This window comes from Condylostylus longicornis, unplaced genomic scaffold (assembly GCF_029603195.1).
Source record: "Condylostylus longicornis isolate FDR11 unplaced genomic scaffold, ASM2960319v2 ptg000139l, whole genome shotgun sequence".
NCBI classification, from domain to species: Eukaryota; Metazoa; Arthropoda; class Insecta; order Diptera; family Dolichopodidae; genus Condylostylus; species Condylostylus longicornis.
The window spans coordinates 186,046-205,770 of NW_026578107.1; the positions used below are offsets into that span (position 1 = coordinate 186,046).

Below are 19,725 nucleotides of genomic sequence, written 5' to 3' on the forward strand. Positions count from 1 at the left end.
TATGAAGGAAAGAAACGTCAAACGTTGAATTTTCATATTACTGAAAATTCGTGTTGAAATTATTATACCCTGCACCTTCGTGAAGAGCATACTCACTTTGGTATGGAGTTTGTAACCGCTTGAAGAAATGGTCTCCAGTAGGGATATGTATATATATTTTTGGTCAGCGTACAATTTTGCGTTGATTTAAAAATGTCCGCCCGTCCGATCACACCACAACTCAAACACGAATAAAGCAAGCAATTGTATGCATTTGGATACATTTTTGCTTTAAATTTATTGTGGATACAAAGATACTCAAATCTGCTAAAATGCCGAAATTGGCTACATTTTAAAATTTTTCCGAAATATGAATACTTTTCTTTCTCAACTCTAAATAAATATTTCAAAACTATCAAAGTGATTAAATCGCGAAAGTACTATATTTTCAAAAAATGTTATTTGTGCCTTTACTAAACAGATTTCCAAATTTTTTAGAAGAAAGTAAGAAAGATGGTTATTAAATTGGTGCCACCCCCTTTGTGTTCAAATCTAAAACTTTTACACAAGAAACATATTGGCGTACATTGGTGTAAGCTACGTGTAGTAGAAAATGCATTGGTTGCACATATTAAAATTTTTATGGTAAATCGTCTTTGCCGCAACTACAGAACGTATATTTGCGACCTTAACTTTTACAACTAAAATGCACTAGAAGTTGTATGTGATTTCTTAAAGAATTTACTATAAATAATAAAACTCGCAGTGCAGAATAAAGCAAATTAATATTAATTATGAGTTCATTTATACAAAATAACACGACTTAATATAATAATTCTACCTTACGAGGCTACATACATTTTGGATACGTTTTTTTTCGAAATCGGATACATTTTCCTTTTACCGAGTGTTCCCACTGCAATCGACCAATCCGGGTTCGGATAGCTGCCATACAATTCAAATGGCCGGAGAGCTCGAGGTATTTAACAGGTTCGAGCAATTGCCGTTTAACAATAAAAGCTGTTTCTAGATATTTCAAAAACAAATTTTTAAACTCAGATTGTGAGAGTGCAGGGTATTCTTCTTTCAGTTTATACCGACTGAAACGTTTTTACTTGTTTATTACTTACGTTTTGTAAAATTGAACTGATATCATTTTTTTTGTTGAAATAAAAATTATTTTGAAATTGTTATACAAAATTTCTTTTCAGTTCAATTTCCTTATAAAAACGTCTCGGCACGTTCGTATAACAAAATATGTAATTTTTAAAAAGTTGGCACGCAGGTCTCACAAGTCTTGCCACCCAGATCTAGAGTGATATAAGTGCCTATTGCACCAAATTAGTAAATTTTGTTGCGACAATATTTTAAATTTTTCCATTTTCGAATAAACTTTTGTAATGAAGATATGAAAAGTAATGAACATATTAGTATTGGTGTAAGAAAAAATTCAATATCCAACTCTAATAAACATTATTATTCACTTTGAGTGGAAAATAATGTTTAATGATTAATGATTGAGACTACTCTCATAATTTAGTTGATAATTTCAATAAACTTAGTAAAATTGTAAACATATACTCGTAGCCATTTTAAAATCTTTAAATTGGTTTCTTTAACCAACAGCAGTTTCATTTGAAAGCGAGTCGGGATTTTTTTTTATTGCAATAAAATTTTTATATAACGTTATGCTTTTTCGATAATTTAAAAAACTTTGATGTTTATATGACAAACAACATAAACTTTGAAGCGAAAGTAAAATTATGTAAAGATAAAAAAAAAAATTCACATTATTGTTACTTGTCCAAAAAAATTCTATTTACGTTGAAATAAATAAAGTTATTTTTTGAAAGGTGGTTCACAATTATATAAGTATATTATGTTTAAATTATTGTTCTGATTTACGAAAGCGATGAAAATTATTTATCAAAATAAATCGGAGAATCGAAACAACAATATTTACCTACGTTATCATACAATAAATTTTTTTTTATATCTATGGCTTTAAAAGACTATAATAAATCAATCAAAATATTAACGTTTGAAAATTGGGCTGATTCTATAATAATAAAATGGTATACCTTTCAACGAACTATATAACAATGTTAGTTCGATAAGATTTTAGTCAGCAGCGTCATCATAAAATAGGGCAATCAAATCTAAATGAAAAGTATTGGAAAGATTAGTTTTTTTTTTTCAAAAATTATTAAAAAACTTGAATATGTTACTTATTATTGCTTTGTATGTTTAAGTGTAGGTAAACATTTGTTGTCAATATATGCCAATGTAAATTTACAAAAAGTATATCTTATATATTTTTACGGTTTATAGACCGCTTTTCATTACTCTAACCCTTTCATTCCTGAATTATAATTTTAAAAATACCTGAGAAAGATGCTAAATTTTGAACAAATAAGCTAATGTTTTCAAGTTTATCACGTTTCATATTAGTTTTTTTTTTAATTTACAGGTATTTTATATCTTTGCAAATAATAAATATGAAAATAATTTTGTCCACTTTGATATATCTATGTATATAAAACAATTTCTCTAGTATGTATTTAGGGTAAGACGGCTAGAACAAAATATTTTTAACGCTTTAAAGAAAAAAAATTTGGTACAAATCTAAATTAGGACCAACAAATTTTGTTGGCTATAAATGTACTATTTATATACGTTGTATTAAATTTAATTAAGCCATATGAGAAGAAAGGGTTAAAACTATATAGCGATGTAGAAAGAGAAGAGAAATTAATAAATTAAATAAAATAAATATTTAGAATAAGAATTTGAGATATTTTTTTTTATGTTTTGTTTGAAATAGCTTCAAATAACGTAAGTGGAGAAAATTTTTACCTTGCTATATTATATGATGCTGCTATTTTATCTGTTTTAAATTCTTAGAACTGAAATTTTGCTTAGAGTTGAAATTTATGCACACTGAGATTTATAGAATTGAAAACACGCATTTCGTGTTACTACTATATAATTGTATTATGATATTTTATTCTATAGATGTGATATTTAATTTTAAATATGAAACATTGCTTTCTAGTTTTTAAGTAAAAAGATTTATTTCAACATTTCATACTTACATTATACTAAATATAAGTATAATACATAAGTAGAGTTAAACAAAAATGTTACAGTAGGCAAATTTTTAATACATCATGTGGTTTTGCAGGACCGTGAGTCGTTTCTAATTACAAATTAAGCAGAAATTGAATCTGGCATGTAATTATATACGATTTCACTACATTCAAACCAATTTGGAAAAGCGCTAATATCAAAAACATCGTAATTCAATATTATTATTTACTTTATATTTAAATTTACTTTATATTTATGTTTAAATGTTTTTATAAATTTTAATTACATATTATACATTGTCGACGATGATTAGTTGAATCGGACGAAACCCAATAAGATCATAATCTTTTCTTCTGAATGGACACATGAGTATATAATTTGTGCGATTGCACACAAAATGTTACTACATTTTATGTAGCAAAGGGTAAAATATACGAGTATGTATTGTTATATTGATATGAAATGCCAATTAGAATTAGTAAAATTATTCCTAGATTTATATTACATTTGCCAATTATAAAATAAAATTATGAAATCAGTGCTATGTATAACAATTTCATAAAATATTTGTGAGCTATAGTTGAGAATATATATTCAATATTCTATTAATATATGAATATATATTTATGGTGTATGTTATTCTTAAAAGTACATACCTTTTGCTGTCTTTTGGTTATATTTTGTACTATCTAGTGGTGAGGATGATACAGTTAGCACAGAACAAGTTGATCCATCGTTAGATCCAACGGAATTAAAAAGAAATGCCCTATTGTTTAGAGAATCTGATTCAACTTTATTTAAAGACGTGAATAAGTTTGCATTTGTTGTCGTTCCTATTGTATTTGATGACGATATCCTTGATTCTATTAAATTATGGTTAATATTACCAACAACATTTATTGTGTTGTTTGTTGGATTTCCAATATTATTACTTTTGCTTTTATTATCATTAGTGTTGTTATTATGGTAATTAGTTGTTTCCTGACAATTTTTGTTATTACAACTACTATCACTATTATCAATATCATTCACTTTACTATTATTGTTGATGATGTTGTTGTAAAAAAGTTGGTTTCGACTTTTATTTATATTTTCTTCTAAAAGAAATGCTGGGGATACAGAATTTTGCAAAGTAACCGACTGTGTTAAAATTGTTGATGATCTCAGTGGTAATAGTTGTCTATAATGATTAATTAAATCGAACGAACCTGGTGATAAAGCGCTGCTATTTCCCGCTAAAAAATTTCAATTAGATAAAATGTCAAAGCAGTATTTGGAATTAGATAAAATATCAGTAAGAGAAAATTTGAATTAAATAAAATATCAAAGCAGAGAAAAAGGTAAAACTAAAATGTTATTATTAATTAATTCTGTATACTTTAGTAAATCTTAAATTTCATAATATTTAAATTAAATTTCAATATGCTATAGTTCTTGTAGGGAGTATTTTTGTATTTAAAACAAACAATATAACGTTAGCAGAAGACATACAAAAAAAAACAGTCAGAAGAATCAATCGACCTCATAAATTAAATCCTAGGTAAGTTTACTAAGCGGATTTAATTATTTAATATTTTTACTCGATTTTGACTGTGCACGTGGGTACTAGTGTATGTTGTCGATATTCGAAAACGACAACGATAAAAGACAAAATTTAATTCAAATTTTAATAATACGATTTTATTTCACGATGGAATAAAAAATCATTAAGAACACTATTTCACTAGTGAAATCATTAAGAATCATTAAGAACACTATTTCACTCACATTTTAAAATTCTTTTCCCTGCAATTTATTGATGATCATTTAAAATGTAGGAATGACTGCAAACTCAATGCGTTCAAAATCAAATGGCAAAAATAATAAATAATTTTACAATGCTCATTTGAAGCATGACATACGAGTATTCCGCAACATGCTGTTGTTTCTTTATCCCGTAGATGTTGTGCATACACTAAAAAAGTAACTTTTTAAAATAATATAATAGAAAATTACTTTAATGTATTGAAGACCCAAATTCAAAATAAAATAATTAGTTCCTCTAATAATTTTTTTTACATTCTTAAAGAAAATTTTTTTTTTCTTGTACATTCTTTATAAAATTTGACACTTTTTACATGTGTATTTAGAGTTTATATAAAAAGAAAATTCTTAATATGAAAATATTTGAAATTCAATACAAGTCAAATTCAAAATACATTCCGAGACATGAAGGAAAAAAAGTTTCGATACAGGCAGTATTAATTGCAGTATTAATACCGTAGTAAAACTTTAAAAACAGCTGTATTACAAAAAATTCAAAGTATTTTAGATATTTTGGATCACAATCTTGACAGTTGAAATGCGTTTACATACATGACCCGTACACACATGAAATACATCATGAAGTGATGTATATATACATGAAAATGAATCCATCCACTTCTTTAACTTCTTACTGCATTGTATAAATTTTTTATTCTACAATATAGATCACACAAACAATATAGTACTACATCAATACTGCATTTTGAATATTAGGTATTATTAAATTAATGGAATTAGACTATTAGCGATTCGATATTAGAGGGTATAACTCTATGTTAATATTATAAATTTTTTATCAAATTTTATTCTTTTCGTAATATAATAAATTTGTTTTTTTTTTTACTTGTTGAATTAACTTCATGTGACTTCTGTTTTAGGTGGTTAAAATCTTCTCAATTTTATTTCCATTTAATAAACGGATTTAGTTATCCGTTATAGTTTTGATTTACACTTGTATTAAGGCAATTTTCAAGAGGAAAGTATAAAAAATGAGTTTACCTTATCAAATTAAGTTTATTTCTCTTACTTTATTCTTCACTATATTGCTACTAAGTTTTTTTTATATTGTATGTTAAATTATTTTAAAGAGGGATTATTAGACAAACTTCTTCAACAAAAATTTAATTATATTCAAAATATGTAGTTTTAATTATGTAATCAAAGTAGCTTTTTATTTATCAAAATAAACAAAATGTTAATTAAAAAATGAATCATTTCAAAATGCTAATCTGCTAACCTGCTGATTTTGCTAACCTTGAACAAATTTGTTGGTAACAAAAAATTTCGAAAAGCCAAACCTACGAAAAATTTCTCTTAAATTTATTATACTTCAATAAAAATTTTAAGAAGAATTGAGAATTGTTGCACTTGAAGTTCAAAAATCAAAATTTAACAGGCAATGAAAATACTGACAATCATTTGAGTTTACTTAATCTTGTAATAATACTTTTCAAATCTTAATATGTAAATGTTTTTTGCTCTATTTTTTGACTTTATAAAACGTATTTCAAGTATTAGTTGAATTAAAACTTAAATAACGTTAAAAAAATATGTAACAAAATTTTTGGAAGTTTAAAAAAAAGCTAAAAAAAATCTGATGTGATCAGCACATAATCGACCGCAATGTGTATTGCCTATTTAAGTGAAAGTGTTACAGAATATTACAAAAATGTCTGTATATACTTCTTTCCAATTTTTAGGACATTAGTAAGCTTATAGTTAACATATCTAGAAAAATGTAAAGGCTTATAGTAGAGTTTCGCTTTGTGCTACCGAATCGCTTTGTGCACAACCAGAACTCAAATATCAAATTTCTATAAAATCCATCAATTCGTTAAGTAGATATGGGGAAAAATGTAAAATCGACACCATTTTTCAAAATGGTCAAAAATGTAAAACAGGCCCGCTAAAAACTGCAGTTCCCGAGGCATATCCCAATATAGATCAATCCGCGCCATGGTCAAAATAAACTTACATATGTATAAAATTTCATCAAAATCGTTTTAGCCGAACTTGAGATACACTCATGCACACACAGACCGACAGACCGACAAGTTGCTAAAACTGTTTTATTTACACTTCCCTACCATGGAGAAGTGCATTCCCACCGAAAACTCGGTATGCAAAATTTGTTGCCATCACATAATCTACCTATTGTATATAGGTATACAATAGGTCGCTGAAAAACAAGACAGGAACAAATTTGAAATGTTAAAAATAGAGTGATACATAAAATACAAGATAGAGAAATATGGTGGTTTCAAGTCCTTTATCATCCCTTTCAAAACTTATAAACAAAAACCATATTCCCAAAACTCCTGCATCTGGAAAACAGAGAATTAAGGAAGGAAATCATATTCTTCCTAAATCAAAGTTGTTTCATACAAAAGAAAATTATACTTTTTTAATATTCATATCTTAAAAATAGTTTTTTAATTTCTTAGTACACTTATGATACTATAATGTCCCCTATAATTTTAAATTAATACCAATACCAATATCTTATATTTCCTCTCTTTTTTAATAAAAAAATCATACATACAATATACATACATAATTTATTTAACACAAGTAATTTTATTGATATGAGCTCAATTTTGTCATCGCACCCATAAAATTATTTAGTGGCAAAAGATCATTTAATTTACAGAAAATTGTAGCAAAAAGGCCATATTTTTTTAGAGAGTTTTTTCTATTTAGTTACAGCATGTTAATATATTATTTGTATGTACTTTTTTTAACAAGTATGTACTTATTAAAACATATGCAAATAATAAACTAAATATACATAAGTCTACACTAATATACATAAGCATGTACTTCTTGTATGAATCAAAGGCATTAACTCTTTCGCCTCTTTGACATATCAACATTCTATACAACATAAACCAATACAATTATTATAACGTGCACATTGTGTGAATGGTACAACACTGCTTTTAAACTTTAATTAACGACATAAATTTGAAATTAATATTAGAGATATTTTCAGTTTTCATTGATTTTTTTCCGGAATAGTTAAATTTGTTTTAATAATTTTTTTCTGTGCTATTATAAATCGATGTTGTCTGGCATTTATTATGTTTATGTCAAAATATATTTTAGTCTCTATGTTTTTTTTTCACAATTTATGGTAATACGGTCGGATCGTTTCCATTCTCAAACTTACAGAGCACAGATTCGGCTAAGAAATTGGAAAAATTAATACAATCTAGTGTATATGTACATAGCACATGTGTATACTCATACATGTATGTACATATGTTATAAGTATATATGCACATGAATTTTATAAAAATTTTTGTTGCGTAATATTTTGAAATGATTATCAGTATCTAGCACAAAATATCATTTAATTTTTAGTACGCGAAATAGTTTGTGAACATTGACTTCCACCGGATGGCCTAAAATTTTAGCTAAACAGTCATTAATAAAAAACATTACAATTTTGAATTATGACAACATTTTCAATTTACTGGTATATTTTTTTGTGTCTCTTCATTCATTTGATGACATATGTACATATGTTCAAATAAAATATTTTTCATAGTTTTGGAATACTATCGGAAATGTTAAAGAAAAAATTTTTAAGTGTTTCGAGAAAAGTGCATGTATAATTATATAAGCGAAAAACAAAAAGCGCACATTAGGAAAGAGATTTATAAACGCCATGACTATGCAAAGTTAGAATCCCGTTGTTTATTTTTTTTTTGAAAAAACTATTAGATTGAATAGCATATATACAATCTACAAATTTTGGTAATTCAATACTTACGGAAAGCTCTAACACAAAAAATGGCAAGCTGAATCTTCTTAGTTTTCAAGTTTCATGACGTTATGTCCTGTTTTAAGAAAATATTTTAAAACGTATTGAACTTTCAAAATTGGAATTTGGTAACATTTTCATATATTGGTACATTTTCATATGGCATAATATAAAAGGCATAAAATTTTATATTATGCCATATGATACTATAAAATTTTTTGATAAATCATTTATTAAGATTAGACGTAAGGTAATATCATAATAAAAAAAGAACAAAAAATATGCTATAGAATCTACAGTTGTCAGGTCACCAAATAATTACCCCTTTTAGGTGAAGGTCAAAGTAGAGTTCCGACAAGGCCGCTGACGTACTAACAATGAACGTGTGATTGTCTAAATGTGGATTGTCTATGGCTGTCATTAAGATCAGAAAAGGAGCCTTGCTAGCGTTGGAATTCAACAAACACCACCCAGACGCACCAGAGTTGCTAAAAGTCTCAAGTATGTACTATTGTTATATCTGTCTATCTAACCATTCGTTTAAGAACCTGCACAGAGTTTTGGCTACAATTTCAATCAAGTGACACTTTACAGACATGTGCAATAAAAAGTAATAGAATTTTTAGTTATACTTTTTACTTGATCAGAAGTGATCAACCCCGAAATTTTCGTTTTTGAGATTTTTAGCTCATTTTTCTATATTCTATGCTGGAAAAAATTCTCAACGCTGTAAATAGTTTCAATTCAACACAATTAAGTTGTATCCAATATGCCTAAGTTCATCATTAAATACATCAATATATTGTCAACACATTTCAATTTCAACGAAAAGTGACCAAATATTTTTGTTGAAGTTTAGTCACTTTTGCCTGTTTCATTACTCATTCTCTACACATTTACAAGCTTAAGAAACTATAGCAAATGAGACAAACAAACCGAAACATGCGTAAAATTGTAACGGGACTGCTTATTGAATTTTTACGAATATGAGAATTATTTTGCTTTTTAGTTGTGGCGTTTTTATTTGTGATTTTTAAAATTTTTGTTTTGTGCAAGAGATCTTTAATGTTACGGTTTGGTAAAATGAGTACTAGAACTAGAGGAAAGATTATGGTCGAAATGTGTCAAAAACAACTAAAAAAAAATAAATAAAAAAAACTGCTGAAAAGAAGGTATACACTGGTAAGTTTTAAAATTTTTTAAAAATATCATTATTGTGACTTAAAAAAGATATACAAAATCTTAATTTCATTCAATTATAGAATTCAACACTTCAAAAAGTGACGCTGATTTTTCTGTTAGTGGGGATGAAGAATATATTCCGCTGGAGAACAGAGATGTTTTAAGCGCAGATACTAGTACAGAGAAAGAATAAATATCCAATAACAAAATTAACCGCAAGGGTAGGGTCGCCAATCCTCAAAATTGGAGAATAAATCTTAACAAAAACAAAAAATTACTGGATTGCCGTATGTTTCTAAAAAGGGCCTTCAGAGACCTGCAAAAATTCCAAATGGCATTGACTGCAGTAAATGTATTTATCATTGCACAGATAATTTTAGTGAAGAGAAACGAAATGAAATTTGTCGCGAATATTGGAATTTAGATTTCTGTAGGCAAAAAGATTTTATTTTGCGAAATGTTCACGCAAAAAAATGTAAAAATAGCAAAAGTAAACAACAAGCCAGAAAATATTTTCTGAAAGAATCAAGGGTTTGCAAAATATTTTTTTTAAAAATACTTTTAATTAGTTATGGACCAGTTGAAAATGCTTTAATAAATGGTACGTATCGAAGCCGTGATAAAAAAGATAAGCATTCACCTAAAAATAAAACACCAGCTGTAGTATTACAAGCAATGAAAAATCACATTGGAAGTTTTCCAGCTATGCAGTCACACTACTGCCGTAATACTACGTAAAGGCAATACCTGGATTCACAATTATCTATTCGTAAAATGTACGACTTATTTAAAAAATCACTAATAAATCCACCACCATTTCAAATTCCAACGGAAATTACTTATTGACGATTCTTTTCTAACAATTCTAATTTATCTTTTTTTCGACCGAAAAAAGATAATTGTCTTACATGTGAAAGATTTTTAAAATCCAAGGCAATTGATGAAGATGAATACTTGGCCCACATAAAAAGAAAAAAGAAGCATTCGCCGCCAAAGATACGGATAAGAAGAAAATTTCCGAGAGTTTTGTCTCTGCAACTTTTGATCTTCAAAGCGTTCTTCAGATACCAAGTTCAGATGTAGCACAAATGTACTACAGTAGAAAACTTTGTGTTTATAACCTCACTATTTATGAAGCTGCTATACCAAATAAGGCTTATTGTTTCGTTTGGGCAGAATTAAATGGACAAAGGGGAAACTGAGAAATTGGAACAGGTTTGCTGGGTAAATACTTTGCCATCACATGTAAAACAAATTTCTTTATTTTCTGACACTTGTGGTGGCCAAAATAGAAATCAATTCATAGCATCATAATTTTTTAGAATCTGGACACTCAAACATGGAGGTAGATTCAATGCACAGTGCGATAGAATTAGCAAAAAAAAATTGTGGCCGTGTATACTATGAATGACTGGATTAATATTTTCAAAGTGGCTCGATATACTAGAGGACGAAAAAAAATTGGTTTGCTTTATAAGGTTCAAGAACTTAGATATTATGATATTGTTGATTTGAAATCTATATCTAAATAAATTATGGCAAATAAATCTTTTAATGAAAAAAGTGGAAAGGTAAACTGGTTGAAAATAAAAAGTGTGCGCTATGAAAAGGAAAATCCAAATATTATATTATATAGATACAACTATTCTGATGAATTTGATAAGATTGATGTTACTGGTCTTAAAACTAGATGAAAAAAATAAAAAATCTTGTATGCTGCAAATATTTAATGCGTTGTATAATTCAGAAATATGTTATCTATAAGCTGTTCCAAAAAAAGGACTTAGAAACACTATGCGAGAAAGGTGCGATTCAGCCTGAGTATCATGCATGGTATCGAAGTTTACCGACAAGTAATTGAAAGAATGACACAGCACCTGAGCCTGGTTATGAATCTGATTCAAAATAATGATTCTGAGCAAATTTAGATTTAAAAAAAATTCAGCAATTTAATAAATTTTGAAACTACCTGATAAAATTTTATTTTTTTGTTAATTAGTGTTATTTTATTTTTAATGAAATGAAAAAAATTTTCGAAGAAAATTAAAGTAGAAAACTTTTAATTTATTTATTATTTATGTACATACATATATTGTTTAGTTATGTAAAATTTGTTAATTTATGTTTGGATTTGTTATTTTTTCTTAAATTTTCATAAAATAAATGAAGAAAAGAATACTTGATTTAATACGTAACATAATTTTTCTTAAATAAAGTTTCATAATTCAAAATAAATATAAAGTAAACATAAACTTACATACTTTATTATTATTTTTATTTTTAATTGGCTCTAGCCCTTTCAAATCTTTTCTTCATAAGAAATTTACCATGGTATAGAGCTTTATAATGCATCGAATGTTGACGAATATTTCTAGGCAAAAAAAACTATCCCCCAAAAAACCCTCTTTTTTTAAAGGAAACTAAACCTACAAATTTTTTTTTCCAAAGTACTTTCTCTGAAGGATTAAAATCAATAAACACCATTCTAGTACCTTGTTATTTTCCAAATTTTTTTCAGCTTTGCTAATTACTCAAAAGTAACTTTTTTCACTTGGTTACTTCTGCCCGGATACCGACGATATATTATATGTCCTATTAATCTTTTTATAGAAAAAAGTTATGGAAAAACTCTTAAGCTTTTAAGAATATTTAAGAATTTAAGTATTATTTTAAATTAGTTTTTTTTTTAAATAATATTTTTTTAAATAATACTTTATATACGCTAATGTAGTTAGGAGTTGTACATTCCCTTACATGGAATACAGAAATTTTCTTATGATAATTTCATACATATTGTATATAATTTTTTTTTTAAATACGTATTTAACAAAGAAACAGTACCCTTTTTACCGAACGTATTGTGTAAACAATAGGTAGGTTATGTGATGGCAACAAATTTTGCATATCGAGTTTTCGGTGGGAACGTACTTCTCCATAGTAGGGAAGTGTAAATAAACTATTTTTAGCAACCTGTCGGTCTGTCGGTCTGTCGGTCTGTGTGTGCACTTGTGTATCTCAAGTTCGGCTGAACCGATTTTGATGAAATTTTATATGTAAGTTTATTTCCACCATGGCACGGATCGATCAACTTTTGGTAAATATCAGGCCTCGGGAACTGCACTTTTTAGCGGGCCTGTTTTACATTTTTGAGCATTTTGAAGAACATATTCAACCGATTTACCTGAAATTTCATATATAAGTTTTGTTCTACCGGCGATGAAACCTCCTAACTTTTGGAAGAAATCAGGCGTCAGCAACTGGACGTTTACTACGGGCCAAATATACATTTTTGTGTATATAAAGAGAAATAATCAACCGATTTCATTGAAATTTAATATATGAATTCCTCGTATGAAAACTATGAACATATAAATTTTTTTGGAAAGATCAGGGCTCGAAAACTGATTTGCGGGCCGATTTTACATTTTTCACCATTCTGCAGAAAATATTCAACCGATTTACTTGAAATTGCATATTTGAGCTTTCCTCGACCGTCCACGAAAATCCCTAACTTTTGGAACAAATCAGGCATCAGCAACTGGACGTTTACTACGGGCCAAATATACATTTTTGTGTATATAAAGAGAAATAATCAACCGATTTCATTGAAATTTAATATTTGAATTCCTCGTATTAAAACAATGAACATGGAAAGTTTTTGGAAAGATCAGGGCTCGAAAACTGATCTACGCGCTGATTTTACATTTTTCGCCATATCTACGGAACGAATTGATGGAATTTCTTGAAATTTGATATTTGAGTTCTGGTTGTTACCGAAACTAACTGGTGAGCATTTCAGGGAATTCGGGTAGCACAAAGCGAAACTCTACTAAGAGCCGAATTTACATTTTTCTAGGTATGTTAACTATAAGCTTACTAATGTCCTAAAAATTGGAAAGAAGTATTTAGCAGACATTTTCATAATATTCTGTAACACTTTCACTTAACTAGATAATACACATTGCGTTCGGTTATGTGCTGACCACATCAGATTTTTCATCAAATAATACAACCCTAAACTATAACCCGCTTAATGTTTCAGTAAAGATCCGAAAAAGAACCTTAGATCATGTAACCAATTATAAAATTACATATTTTGTATTTATATAGAAATGTGTGCACCAGTAAGTAATTCATTTTCCGATATTTGCCTTTTAATGAGATTAAAACAGCAAAATATCGGAAACATATAATCTTATGTTTATTTCAATTAGAAATAAAAAAGTTGTTAGATCGATTATTAAAAATTTAAAGAAGTAAAATTTTATAAAAGAAAAAATGAATTCGCATGAAACCAGTGATTTGATACATTTCATACAGGTGTTGAGTTTATGTGGTTTTTGTTTCATATTTCTTATCGCAGCTAAAAATAAAAACTATAGTTAAAAAAACTAATATTTCTAGGACTTTCTGGCGGTCTTTACTTTTACATTGGATATAAATAAAAACTTTAGAGAAACCAGTTTCAACTTTGTTCCTTGAAAATAAGTAGTGAGATTTTTATAAACATACAAATGGAATTGATCAAACTGAACTGGCAGAATGAAAGCAATAAGATTGTTTTTGCAATTTATTGTAAATACAAGAAAAATAAATTTAGCATTTTAATTTGTATATTTAGACATAAAATTAAGTTCTTTATACTTTAAAAAGCTAAAAATTAATTGATTTCAAGTAGTTTTATAATTATGCTTTTCTTCTTTAATTAGTCTGTTTCTTTAAGTTTTTTATAAAGTAAATAAATTTAAAACAGAAACTACTTGGGAGTTCCTTTTTATTATTTTCCAATTAAATCAGAAAGGATATGTATATATATATACATGTATGTAACATATATGTATATTATATCTATATATAATTGTGTATGCGATATTAAAGACATAAAATGAAGTGTACAAATTTATGAGATGAGTATTGAAGATAAATTTATAATGTAAAATTATAAATGTACTTATGCATTTTTAAAAATCTAATTTTTACTTGGAATTTCATTTGCAATTTGATAGAAAAGTAATTACTTCTCTGCCAAAAATGTTTGTTTCAAAAATAAATAGTATTCGGCCAACATGTTAGTTAGAACTTATTGGCATCACTGCATATCAGTAAACCAAATAAAATTACTAATATTTTCTTTAATGCCGCGGTATTTCGCAGACAAAAATGTTCTGTCTGTTTTGACATTTTTCTGATTGCTGTTGTCTTAAATTTCTTATTTTGAGTTAAATTAATTCAATTCAAATTTTTTGCGGAAGTTTTTCGAGCATTTACATGCATTAGAATCAGTTCAGTACAAAAAGGTTCGATTTAAATACTTAGCTTTGTTGGAATTTTTAATACGTGCATATTATATCATGTACATATATTTTATTTAACATCAATTTTGTATCGCGATATATAGCGTAAACCGCGCTATATTTATGTTCATAAATAAATTTTGCACTTTCAGTGTGATCATAAACAATTTTAAACTTAACAAAAAATAATCAGCTGAAAAAATAAACAGCTTTTTGTTTTGTTTTACATCTTTAAAATGTCTGAACCAATTGATGTATTAATAGCAAGAAAATATAATTTTCATCCTGCATTTTTAGAAATTTATTAAAATTTACTTCTTAATATTTACGGAATTACTAGGATACAAAAGTTTTTAAATGCGGAAAAGCAGAAGTGTATAAACCATTTTTTATAAACACAATGCTGTGATTTCAAAATAACCGAAGATTTTGAACAATTTCCAAAAATATACATATCACATTATTGTTTCGCAGTATTGCGTTTATGAAAATGTATTCCAACTTTTTATAAGTAAGTAGTATGTATTTTAATGTTTCAAATTTTTAAATGTAAAATGTTTCATTAAAATAATTTAAAAAAAATCTATCCTGCATTTTTTTATCTTGAAATAAACCAATAACGCAGTGATTTAATTATGTATATAATTCATCCAATTCTATTTTTCTAGTTCTTTTTTTTCATAATTTTACATAATATTTATATACTCGTATTTACAAAAAAATATTAAAAAAAACTTAATTTTTACCATTTCTTGCTGTCCTAGTCTAGGATTCTGTAAGTTATTATTTTACTGCAGTTTTTTTATTATTTTAATCAATATTAATTTATTATTCTCTTTTATTCATAATTTTTTATAAATTTGTATCATTTATTGAAAGGATTTAAAAAAATTCAATACATCATTATTCTTTAATAAAACTTAAATTATATCTTATTCTAACCTAACCCACTTAACCTATATTACTATCCTACTTACACTTCTGACCACCACCACAGAATTTCATTTAGACTTACCTTTATTAGTAATATAACTGCCGTATCGACGATTGGTATTTTCTCATTATTTTTTATGTATTTATTTTTTTCTAAACAGATCTATTGAATAGAACCTATTAGCCTACCTATTAAAACTAAAATGCTATTTCAGAATTTACAAGCTGGTGGGATGGAAATAACCACATTTCCTATTATTATTATTATTATTATTATTATTATTATTATTATTATTATTATTATTATTATTAAAACCTATTAAAACTATACTAGTTTAAATTCGTTAAAGATTTTGAATATAATTTTTGAACTTACCGACGGACTTTATTTTTGGTGTCACTACTTTAAAGGCGCTAGATATTTGATAGCTGTTACTAAGTGCATTAGAATTAAGTTCATTTATAATGCAATTACTAGCTTTGTTTACGCTGTTATCGTTTAAACCTCCGTTGATGTTTTTCCTTTTGTTGTTATTGTCTTTATTATTGTATAAGTTAAAATGGATACTATTGCAATTATTTTCTTTCACACTAACACTACTTTCGTTATTCACAGTTTTATTACTTTCATTAACAACTTTAATATTGCAATTATAGGTCAACTTATTATTACTGTAATGCGTATTGCAATCACAACAATTATGATTGGCATCATTACGATCACTGTCAGTTTTATTATCATAGTCATTTTTATTGATGTTATCATTTTTAATATTGCTAGTGCTGATAATAAATTTCTGGTTATTCTTATTACCAGAATATTTATTAACAAAGTAGTTATGGTTATTACAATTATTGTTACTAACATTCCTTAAGTCGTTTCCAAATTTGCTACTTATTTTTTGTCTATCAGTATAACTACAATTATTTTTGTGTTCATTACGACTACTAATATTATCATTTTTATTGTCAATATTAACATTATTATTAATATTATTGTTATTTTTGTTATTATTATTGTTATTATTATTATTATTATTATTAATATTATTATTACTATTATTATTATTGTTATTATTATTATTTTCATTATCGTTGTTACTATTATTATTTTGAATATTATTGTTATTACTGTTATTATCATTATTATTATTATCATCAGTATTATTATTATGATTTTTGCTATTATGATTACTATTATTATTGTTATTATTATTATTTTTATTATTAATATTATTATGATTATTATTATTATTATTATTATTCTTATTATTATTATTACAAAGATTATTATTGCTAATATTATTATAATTTTTATTGTTATTATTACGGTTACTATTGTTATTGTTTTCATCATTAGTTTTATTATTATTGATACTCTTATAATTATCCTTGTTGTTATTATTGCTATCATTACTATGATTATTGTGGTCATTTGGATTATTGTTACTATTGTCAAAATTATGAATATAATTGTTATAATTATCAATCATATTATTATTATAATCATCATCATTCTCAATTTCACTATTACTGTTTTTATAATAGCTACTATCATTGTTATAATTACTATTATTGATATTAATATTATTATTATTATTATTATTGTTATTATTATTATTATTATTATTATTATTATTATTATTATTATTATTATTGTTATTATTATTATTATTATTATTATTATTATTATCGTTGTTACTATTATTATTTTGATTATTATTGTTATTATTATTATTATTATTATTATTATTATTATTATCGTTGTTACTATTATTATTTTGATTATTATTGTTATTATTGTTATTATCATTATCGTTGTTACTATTATTATTTTGATTATTATTGTTATTATTATTATTATCATTATCGTTGTTACTATTATTATTTTGATTATTGTTATTATTATTATTATCATTATTATTATTATTATAATTATTATTATTATTGGTATTCTTATTATTGGTGTTGGCATTATTATCATTACTATTATTACTGTTGTCATTATTAATATTATAATTAATATCAATTTCATGGACTATTTTTTCAGTACCATTGCAACGATTAGCATTACAGTCATTGGTACGGGTGAAGTTAATTATTTTATTTTGCATTAATATACTAGTTTGATTCCTATTAAAATTAGCGTACTTAATATCATTACTATTTTTCGTTTTGGAAATTTCTTCGTGTTCACTATTTTTACCATAACCTTGATTATTACTGTTATTATAACTAAAGTAATTATTTTTTATTTCGTTATTATTATCATTATTATTAATGTTGTCAGCACTATTATTATAATAACTGTTACCACTGTTATCTTTTATATTATGCAGATTATCAACATTCGATGTACTACTATTGTTAGGAATATTGTTATTATTATCGCTATTATTAGTATCATAAGTACAATTACTGTATTTTCCATTGCAAATGTTGACATTATTGGAAGAATAATCGCAAAGGCCATTAAAGTTTAATGGATGATCTTCAGCTCTTGCATTGAAATTTTTATTGTAATTTATATTACTGGTTCTTTCTGATTGATAAGGTGAATCAACAGTTGGGTATGTTAACTGTTGAGAAGTTATAGCTGATATATCTAATAACCCTAAATGAATATTTATAGAGTCTTTAGTTATTTCCATTGGTGCTGATGTTGTCGATGAAATAGTAACAGTTTTAAGATTACTATTATCCAAAGCAGTTATTGGTAACGGTGAGGCACTTTTTCGAGTATCATGCTGTTTTTGTAGACTGTTATAGATATGATTATTGGACGTTGCAGAATGTAAGTGATTTGGATATTGAATGTTATGATGATTAAGGTGATGCAAACTAGATTTTATGTTTATACTATAATCCAATGGAAGATGTTTTGCTTCAGTAACCATTTCCATTTTTAGCTTTAACTTATTCTAGAAATGTTTGTTTTTAGTATTTAAGGTAGTTATAATTGCCTCAACAAATTACACGTTTAACTGTGTACACGCTTACGAAAAATAAAATTATTTTGAATATTTTAAAACATTTTTTAAAATGAAATAATTTTCGAAAAATTCATTTTAAAATATCCAACAGAATAAAGCACATATGTACATATCTAAATATCTTTTACCACATTTCTTAGATTTAATTTAATAAGTAGTTTGATATTTTTTTTCACATTGAGTACATTGCTTACATGCACTAAGTTTACATAATTTATAATTGATATACGTTATATTATATTAAAAATTAACAACGCCGATCAAGTCAAGAAACAAAAAATCCGTCGGATAAACGATAATTTTTACTCGCTAAGTCTAAATCGCAAAATATTTTTATACAACTAAATTTATTTTTTTTTTCCGCAGTATTATGGCAGGAATCAGATTCATAACACGTTTAAACTGAATATAAATTTCGTGAAGCAAAAAAAATTATTTTTTATTAAATTTTTTTTTTTAACTTTACTTTTTCTTCGGACTAATCAATGTATAAAACAAAATCAAAACAACGTTGTGACACTATACGTTTCGGTTATAATCTAAAAACTATTTTGATTTTTTATACTTTTGAAGAATATACTCAAATCTTTCGTTAAACATTTGGTAAGTAAATAAATTCGTGTTTGTGTGAACCTATGAGCATTTCTATTACATTCACAATGTTTATTTACACTAACGACAT

General features: G+C 26.1%; 1 protein-coding gene across 3 annotated transcripts in view; it reads right to left on the minus strand.

Annotated features, from left to right (window-relative positions):
* Positions 1–19,524, minus strand: part of LOC129615634 (GATA zinc finger domain-containing protein 14-like) — a 92,633-nt gene extending 73,109 nt beyond the window's left edge. For 2 of the 3 annotated variants that reach the window (XM_055530946.1, XM_055530948.1), the window contains exons 1-2: positions 16,427–19,524; positions 3,726–4,304 (exon numbers count right to left, since the gene is read on the minus strand). In XM_055530946.1, coding sequence (XP_055386921.1) covers positions 3,726–4,304; positions 16,427–18,953 — 3,106 coding nt within the window. In that variant the 5' untranslated portion in view covers positions 18,954–19,524. The remainder of the gene's footprint in view (positions 1–3,725; positions 4,305–16,426) is intronic. The other variant, XM_055530947.1, reaches the window with a different exon arrangement.
* Between the last annotated feature and the right edge of the window lie 201 nt (positions 19,525–19,725).